Here is an 8,862-nt window from a genome sequence, read left to right as displayed (position 1 = left end):
GGGCCATTTTTGGGGCCATTTTGGAGACCATTTTTGGTCCTATTTTCCCATTTTTGGGACCATTTTTGGACTATTTTTGAGGCCAATTTTTGGGACTATTTTTCCCTTTTTCGGGGCCATTTTTGGGGCCATTTTTAATCCTATTTTCCCCATTTTCGGGGCCATTTTTGGAGCCATTCTTGGTCCTATTTTTCCCATTTTTGAGACCATTTTTTGGACTATTTTTTCCCTTTTTTGGTGCCATTTTTGGTTCTATTTTTCCCATTTTTGGGCCCATTTTTGGGCCCATTTTTGGTCCTATTTTTCCCATTTTTGGGCCCATTTTTGGGATTATTTTCCCCATTTTGGGGGCCATTTTTGGTTCTATTTTTCCCATTTTTGGGCCCATTTTTTGGACTATTTTTTCCCATTTTTGGGGCCATTTTTGGGACTATTTTCCCCATTTTTGGGGCCATTTTTGGGGCCATTTTTTGGACTATTTTTCCCATTTTCGGGCCCATTTTTGGGCCCATTTTTGGTTCTATTTTTTCCCATTTTTGGGGCCATTTTTGGGGCCATTTTTGGTCCTATTTTTTCCCATTTTTGGGGCCATTTTTGGTTCTATTTTTGCCATTTTTAGGGCCATTTTTGGGATTAATTTTCCCATTTTTGGGGCCATTTTTGAGACCATTTTTTGGAGTATTTTCCCCATTTTTGGGCCCATTTTTGGTCCTATTTCTCCCATTTTTGGGCCCATTTTTAGTTCTATTTTCCCCATTTTTGGGCCCATTTTTGGGGCCATTTTTGTCTCCCTTTCCGTGCCCTTTTCCCCCTCCCCAAACCGACCATCCCCGTGTTATTTTTCCCCCCAGGGGGGGAGGGCGAGGACGTTCTGGGGGAGCTCGAGTACGACAAGGTCCCGTTCTCGTCGCTGCGCCGGACGCTGGACCAGCGCCGCGCCCTGGTCATGCAGCTCTTCCAGGAGCACGGCTTCTTCCCCTCGGGTGAGACACAAAATTATCCAAAATTGGCCTGAAATTATCCTGAAATTATCACAGAATTATCTCAAAATTATCCTGAAATTATCACAAAATTATCTTGAAATTATCACGAAGTTATCCCCAAATTATCCCCAAAATTATCCTGAAATTGTCACAAAATTATCCTGAAATTATCACAGAATTATCACAGAATTATCCTGAAATTATCACAGAATTATCTCAAAATTATCCTGAAATTGTCACACAATTATCCCCAAAATATCCCCAAAATTATCCTGAAATTATCACAAAATTATCTTGAAATTATCACAAAGTTATCCCCAAATTATCCCCAAAATTATCCTGAAATTGTCACAAAATTATCCTGAAATTATCACAGAATTATTCTGAAATTATCACAGAATTATTCTGAAATTATCACAGAATTATTCTGAAATTATCACAAAATTATCTCAAAATTATGATGAAGTTATCCCCAAATTATCGTGAAAATTATCTTGAAATTGTCACAAAATTATCCTGAAATTGTTCTCAAATTATCCCCAAATTGTCCTGAAATTATCACAGAATTATCCTGAAATTGTCCTGAAATTATCACAAAATTATCTTGAAATTATCACAAAGTTATCCGCAAATTATCCCCAAAAATATCCTGAAATTGTCACAAAATTATCACAAAGTTAATCCAAAATTACTCCAAAATTACCCAAATTTCCCCCAGAATTACCTCCAAAATACCCCAAAAAATATCATAAAATAACAAAAAAAAATTTCCCAAAATTATCCTTAAATTACCTCTAAAATATCCCGAAAATTATCCAAAAATTATCCTAAAATTACCCTAAAAATTACCATAAAATTACCATAAAATTACCCCAAAAAATACCCCAAAAATATCCCAAAATTACCATAAAATCACCCTAAAAGTTACCATAAAATTACCCCAAAAATACCCCAAAAATATCCCAAAATTACCATAAAATTACCATAAAAATACCCCTAAAAATCCTAAAATTACCATTAAAATTACCCTAAAATTACCCCAAATTTTCCCAAAAATATCCCAAAAATTATCATAAAGTCACCCTAAAAATCACCATAAAATTACCATAAAATGACCATAAAATTACCCCAAAAATACCCCAAAAATATCCCAAAATTACCATAAAATCACCCTAAAAATTACCATAAAATTACCCCAAAAATATCCCAAAATTACCATAAAATTACCATAAAATTGCCTATAAAATTACCATAAAATTACCATAAAAATACCCCTAAAAATCCAAAAATTACCATAAAATTACCATTAAAATTACCATTAAAATTACCATAAAATTACCCCAAATTTTCCCAAAAATTATCATAAAGTCACCCTAAAAATCACCATAAAATTACCATAAAATTGCCCCAAAAATATCCCAAAAATATCCCAAAATTACCATAAAATCACCCTAAAAATCACCATAAAATTACCATAAAATGACCATAAAATTACCCCAAAAAAACCCCAAAATTACCCTAAAAATTACCATAAAATTACCCTAAAAATTACCATAAAATTACCATAAAATTATCATAAAATTACCCCAAAAAAACCCCAAAATATCCCAAATTTTCCCCAAAATGACCGGAATTCTCCGTGTGTCCCCAGCCCAGGCGACGGCGGCGTTCCAGTCGCGTTTCTCGGACATTTTCCCCACCAAGCTCTGCCTGCAGCTCAAGATCCGCGAGGTCCGCCAGAAGATCATGCAGGCGGCCACGCCCACCGACCCGGCCCCGCCCACCGACCCCGAAAACCCCGCCCCCTCCGCCGAGGCCACGCCCCCCGCCACCGCCGCCCCGCCCCCTGCGACAGCGTCAGCCAATCAGGCCCCGCCTCCCTCGTCCTCAAGCTCTGCCCCCTCCTCGTCATCGTGCGCTGACCCCGCCCCCTCCGTCGAGGCCACGCCCCCTTCTCCCCCCGCGGGGGGCGGGGCGCGCTGAACCATTCCATGGCCACGCCCCTTTTCGCGGTGGCTCCGCCCCCCCCCGGGGAGGGGCCACGGGAATCTTTTAACAAATGGGAGAAAATTTTTTCTTTGGAGGCCACGCCCCTTCATTTGTGATTGGTTGGAGTGGGAAAGGGGGCGGGGTTTGTGTGTGGGGACACGCCCCCTTTGTGTCACCGCACGGGATTAGTTGGGGTGGGAAAGGGGGCGGGGTTTGTGGGGAGACACGCCCCCTTTGTGTCGCCGCACGGGATTGGTTGGGGTGGGAAAGGGGGCGGGGTTTGTGGGGAGACACGCCCCCTTTGTGTCGCCACACGGGATTGGTTGGGGTGGGAAAGGGGGCGGGGTTTGTGTGTGGGGACACGCCCCCTTTGGAAAGGAGACGCCCCCAGAAGGTTTTAGGGAGGGGACAAAGGGACAGGGGGTGGGACATCCTGGGGACACTCTGGGGACACCCTGGGGTGGCAAAGGGACACTGGGGACACCACGGGAGGGTCACTGGGACCTTCAGGGGACACTGGGACACCCAGGGGACACCTGTGGGGGTCATGGGGACACTTCGGGGACACCCATGGGTGTCATAGGCACATTGGGGACACCCTGGGGACACCTGTGGGGGTCACCGGGACCTTCAGGGGACACTGGGACATTCTGGAGGCACCACAAGGGACATTGGGACACCCTGGGGACACCTGGGGACACCCATGGGTGTCATAGGGACACCCTGGGGACACTTTGGGGACACCACAGAGGTGGCACAGGGACACTGGGACGCCCTGGGGGGTCACTGGGACACTTTGGGGACACCCATGGGTGTCATAGGGACATTGGGGACACCCTGGGGACATTCTTGGGGTCATTGGGACACTTCGGGGACACCCATGGGTGTCATGGGGACACTAGGACACGAGGGGACATCACGGGGGTGGCAGGGACATTGGGGACACCTCTGGGGACACTGGGGACACCCAGGGGTGTCATAGGGACAGTTGGGACACTTTGGGGACACTCAGGGACATCACAGGGGTCACTGGGACCCTCAGGGGACACTGGGACACCCTGGGGACATTTTGGGGACACCCAGGGGTGTCATAGGGACATTAAGACACCCTGACGACACCGTGGTGACACCTGGGGACACTCTGGGGGTCACTGGGACACCCTGGGACCCTTTGGGGACCCTTTAAGGACTTACCGAGGGGGCGGAGCCACAACCCCACACCGACCAATCAGCAGCGCCCTCAGCCCGGTGGGCGTGGCCAGTCGGACCGCACCATTCCCGCCTCCCGGAGTGAGGGGGGGGAAAGAACCGCCGGAACCAACCAATCAGCGACACGCATCCCGCCCACTCCCCGCCCTCCCTCATCGCTGATTCGCCAGTGCTAAATCTCGCCGGCGATGATTGGCCGAGAGGAGCCTCGCGAGATCTCAGCCCCTGCCGCTTTAGCCCGGGCGGCCCCGCGCGCGGCCTCTTCCGGCGCGGCTGCGACGACGGCGAGGTGAGGGCGGGAGCGGGAACCGGCAAAAAACGGCAAAAAAAGGGCAAAAAAGGGCAAAAAAACCGGCAAAAAAGGGCAAAACTGAGGGAAAAGCGGGGGGGAATAACCCCGGTGTGTGTTCAAACAGATGCCCGGAGTGACGGTGAAGGACGTGAACCAGCAGGAGTTCGTGAGGGCCCTCGCCGCCTTCCTCAAGAAGTGAGGCCGGGGATGAAACAGGGGAAAGCGGGGAGAAAACGGGGGGAAATCCCGGGGGAGATCGGGGGGAACGGAGGGGTTGGGGAGGGGGTTTCCTGAGGGTTATTCCCGGTTTTATTCCCCGGTTTATTCCCATTTTATTCCCGGTTTCATTCTCATTTTATCCCGGTTTTATTCCTGGTTTTATCCCCGGTTTATCCCGGTTTTATCCCAGTTTTATCCCCGGTTATTTCCATTTTATTCCCGCTTTTTATCCCGGTTTTTTTTTCGCGGTATCCCCATTTTATTCCCGGTTTTGTTCCGGGTTTTATTCCCATTTTATCCTGGTTTTATCCCGGTTTCATCCCCGGTTTATTCCCAATTTATTCCTATTTTATCTCCAGTTTTATCCACGGTTTATTCCCATTTTATTCCCGGTTTATCCCCAGTTTTACCCCGGTTTTATCCCCAGTTTTACCCCGGTTTTTCCCCGGTTTATTCCTATTTTATTCCCGGTTTTATCCCCGGTTTATTCCCGCTTTTATCCCAGTTGTATCTCGGTTTATCCCCGATTTTAACCCAGTTTTATCCCGGTTTTATCTTGGGTTTATCCTCGGTTTATTCCCATTTTATTCACGGTTTATCCTCGGTTTTATCCCAGATTTTTTCCCGGTTTTATTCCCAATTTTTTCCCATTTTTTCCCCAGTTTTTCTCTAGTTTTTCCCCATTTTTATCCCGTTTTTTGCAGGTCGGGGAAGCTGAAGGTGCCTGAATGGGCGGACACGGTGAAATTGGCCAAACACAAGGAACTGGCGCCGTATGACGAGAACTGGTTTTACACTCGGGCAGGTAAAACACTCCCCAAATCAAAAAATCAGGAGAGGAGGGCAAGAAATACCCAAAAAAGTCAAAATTTCCGCCCAAAAAGTCAAAAATTCCGCCCAAAAAAAGCCCAAAATTCACCCAAAAGAAGCCCAAAATCCATCCTGGAGCCCCAAATCCGCCCAAAACTATCCAAAAGTCCAACTTTGCCACCCCAAAATCCACCCAAAACAGTCCAAAATCCATCCTGGACCCTCCAAAATTCACTCTCGACCATCCAAAATCCATCCTGGAGTCTCAAAATTTACACTGGACACGTCAAAACAGCCCAAAATCCACCCTGGACACCCCAAAATCAAACCAGGACACCCCAAAATCCACTCTGGACTCCCCAAAATTCACTTTAAACCCCTAAAATTTACACTAAACTCCCAAAATCACCCTGGACTCCCTAAAATCCACCTTGGACTATCCAAAAATTCCACTCTAAACCCCCCCAAAATCCTACTTTGACACCCCAAATCACCCCAAAATCCACCCAGAACACCCCAAAATCCGCCTTGGACTCTCCAAAATCTACTCTTGACCCTCTAAAAATCCACCCTGGACCCCCCAAAATCCACCCAGGACTCCCTGAAATCCACCCAAAACAGCCCAAAACCGACTCTAAACCCTCCAAAATTAACTCCTGACACCCCAAAAATCGAGCCAGGACGCCCCAAAATCCAACCTGGACTCCTCAAAATCCACCTTGGACCTCCAAAAAATCCACCTTGGACCTCCAAAAAATCCACCTTGGACCCCCCAAAATCCTACTTTGACACCCCAAAATCCACCTTGGACCCCGCAAATCCACCTTAAACCCCCCAAACCTCCTCCAAGACCCCCGAAACCCCCTCCAAGACCCCCCAAAATCCACCCAGGACCCCCCAAAACCTCATTTTTCCCCCCTCAGCCTCCACAGCCCCACACCTGTACCTGCGGGGCGGGGCCGGGGTCGGCTTCATGGCCAAGGTCTGCCCCAGGACCCCCCAAAACCCCCCCAGGACCCCCCATATCCCCTCCAAGACCCCCCAAAACCCCCCCAGGACCCCCCAAAACCCCCCCAAATCCACCCAAAGCCCCCAAAACCCACCTTTAACCCCTCATTTTTCCCCCTCAGCCTCCACAGCCCGACACCTTTACCGGCGGGGCCGGGGTCGGCTCCATGGCCAAGGTCTGCCCCAGGACCCCCCCTCCAAGACCCCCCAAAACCCACCTTTAACCCCTGTTTTCCCCCTCAGCCTCCACAGCGCGTCACCTTTACCTGCGGGGCGGGGCCGGGGTCGGCTCCATGGCCAAGGTCTGCCCCAAAACCCCCCTCCAAGACCCCCCAAAACCCCCCCAGGACCCCCCATATCCCCTCCAAGACCCCCCCAAACCCACCTTTAACCCCTGTTTTCCCCCTCAGCCTCCACAGCGCGTCACCTTTACCTGCGGGGCGGGGCCGGGGTCGGCTCCATGGCCAAGGTCTGCCCCAAAACCCCCCTCCAAGACCCCCCAAAACCCCCCCAGGACCCCCCATATCCCCTCCAAGACCCCCCAAAACCCACCTTTAACCCCTGTTTTCCCCCTCAGCCTCCACAGCGCGTCACCTGTACCTGCGGGGCGGGGCCGGGGTCGGCTCCATGGCCAAGGTCTGCCCCAGGACCCCCCAAATCCCCCCCAAAACCCACCCAAAACACCCCAAAACCCACCCTAAACCCCTGTTTTTCCCCCCTCAGCCTCCACAGCCCGACACCTGTACCTGCGGGGCGGGGCCGGGGTCGGCTCCATGGCCAAGGTTTACGGGGGGCGGCAGCGCCGGGGGGTCCGGCCCAGCCACTTCAGCCGCGGCTCCGGCGCCGTGGCCAGGAGGGTCCTGCAGGCGCTCGAGGCGCTCAAGGTGGTGGAGAAAGACCAGGACGGGTGAGATTTGGGGTGAAAAACGGAAATTTTGGGGGTTTTTTTGGGTTTTTAAGGGTTTTTACTGTGTGGGGTTTGGTTGTTGTAATGACAGACAGTGTCCAGTAGGGGGAGCTCAAGGTAAAGGAAAAAGACTGGGATGGGTTGGTTTGGTTTTGATATGAAAAATGAGGATTTTGGGATAAAAAACGGAGAATTTGGGGTGAAAAACTAAAATTTTAGGGATTTTTTGGGGTTAAAAATAGAAATATTGGAGTGAAAAATGGGAATTTTGGGATTTTTTTTTTTTTTACTGTGTGGGAATTTGGTCATTGTAATGTAATTGGTTTGGTTTTGGAGTGAAAAATTAAAATTTTGGGGTAAAAAATGAGGATTTTGGGGGGAAAAACAGGATTTTGGGGATTTTTAAAGTTAGAAATGAGAATTTAGGGGATTTTTTGGGATAAAAATGTGGATTTGGGGATTTTTGGGGGGTTTTACTGTGGGAATTGGTGGGGTTGGGCTGTTGCAATGAATGACATTTCCCAATTTTCACCATTTTCATCCCCTTTTAATCCCATTTTTAACATTTTTCATCTCATTTTAATCCCTTTTTAATCCCATTTTGACCCAATTTTAACAATTTTTCCCCCTTTTTTCTCCTCCAGGGGCCGTAAATTGACCCCCCAGGGGCAGCGGGACCTCGATCGCATCGCGGGGCAGGTGAGGCTCAAAATTCAGGGAAATTTCAATTGTTTTAACCAGTTTTTATTTTATTTCATATTTATATTTTTTATTTTTTTATTGAAACGATTTTCTCTTATTTTTAAATTTTTTTTTATACTTATATTTTATTTTTTTTTCACAATTATTTTATATTTTTTATTTTTATTTAACCAATTTTTAAACTTTATTTTATATTTGTTATTTAACCAATTTTTCTTATTTTTATTTTATATTCATATATTTTATTTTTTCATTTAACCGATTTTTCTCTCTTTTTTTAGCTCCTTTTGTATTTATATTTATTTTTATTTTTTATTTAACCAAGTTTTATCTTAATTTTATTTTTATATTTTTATTTTATATTTTCATTTAACCAATTTTTCTCATTTTTATTTACTTTGATATTATATATATTTTAATTTAACCAATTTTTCTCTTATCTTTTTATTTTATTTTACATTTATATTTTTATTTTATTTTTTAATCAATTTTTCTCATTTTTATTTACTTTGAATTTATATATATTTTTTAATTTAACCAACTTTTCTCTTATTTTTTTATTTTATTTTACATTTATATTTTTACTTTATTTTTTTATTTAACCAATTTTTTTAAAATTTAGTTTTATTTAATTTAATTTATAGGTTTTATTTATTATTTAACCCATTTTTCTCTCCCTTCCCCCCCAGGTCGCTGCCGCCAGCAAGAAACACTGAGGGAATAAATAAATTATCAACCCTGAA

The 8,862-nt window shown here is 46.0% G+C and overlaps 2 protein-coding genes across 3 annotated transcripts in view; both read left to right on the top strand.

The window, feature by feature from the left end:
* Nucleotides 1-3,043, top strand: part of CIC (capicua transcriptional repressor) — a gene marked incomplete at its 5' end in the record, with an annotated part of 4,435 nt that extends 1,392 nt beyond the window's left edge. The window contains 2 exons of the mRNA XM_083880777.1: nucleotides 852-983; nucleotides 2,635-3,043. Of these exons, the coding sequence (XP_083736903.1) occupies nucleotides 852-983; nucleotides 2,635-2,966 (464 nt within the window). The 3' untranslated portion in view covers nucleotides 2,967-3,043. The remainder of the gene's footprint in view (nucleotides 1-851; nucleotides 984-2,634) is intronic.
* A 1,357-nt stretch (nucleotides 3,044-4,400) lies between these two features.
* On the top strand, nucleotides 4,401-8,862 carry RPS19 (ribosomal protein S19). Of its 2 annotated transcripts, XM_083880660.1 has the most exons (7): nucleotides 4,401-4,470; nucleotides 4,598-4,668; nucleotides 5,397-5,497; nucleotides 7,088-7,146; nucleotides 7,293-7,417; nucleotides 8,062-8,116; nucleotides 8,809-8,862. In XM_083880660.1, exons 2-7 carry the CDS (start codon nucleotides 4,598-4,600, stop codon nucleotides 8,833-8,835), a joined length of 438 nt encoding a protein of 145 aa, XP_083736786.1. In that variant the 5' UTR covers nucleotides 4,401-4,470; the 3' UTR covers nucleotides 8,836-8,862. The 2 variants fall into 2 exon arrangements, with proteins under 2 accessions (XP_083736786.1, XP_083736785.1); XM_083880659.1 differs by lacking the exon at nucleotides 7,088-7,146 and having other exon boundaries at nucleotides 7,234-7,417.

The sequence above is a fragment of the Zosterops lateralis genome (assembly GCF_965231275.1).
Source record: "Zosterops lateralis genome assembly, chromosome: 31".
NCBI classification, from domain to species: domain Eukaryota; kingdom Metazoa; phylum Chordata; class Aves; order Passeriformes; family Zosteropidae; genus Zosterops; species Zosterops lateralis.
Note: the sequence above shows the minus strand (reverse complement) of the source record. Positions and strands in the feature narration are given on the sequence as shown.

Bases quoted from the DNA above. Each gene is read 5' to 3' on its own strand.
- RPS19 (XM_083880659.1), top strand. From the start codon at position 4,598: ATGCCCGGAGTGACGGTGAAGGACGTGAACCAGCAGGAGTTCGTGAGG. The intron at 4,669-5,396 runs GTGAGGCCGGGG...CGTTTTTTGCAG, and splicing joins CTCGCCGCCTTCCTCAAGAA to GTCGGGGAAGCTGAAGGTGC. The intron at 5,498-7,233 runs GTAAAACACTCC...TTCCCCCCTCAG, and splicing joins CTGGTTTTACACTCGGGCAG to CCTCCACAGCCCGACACCTG.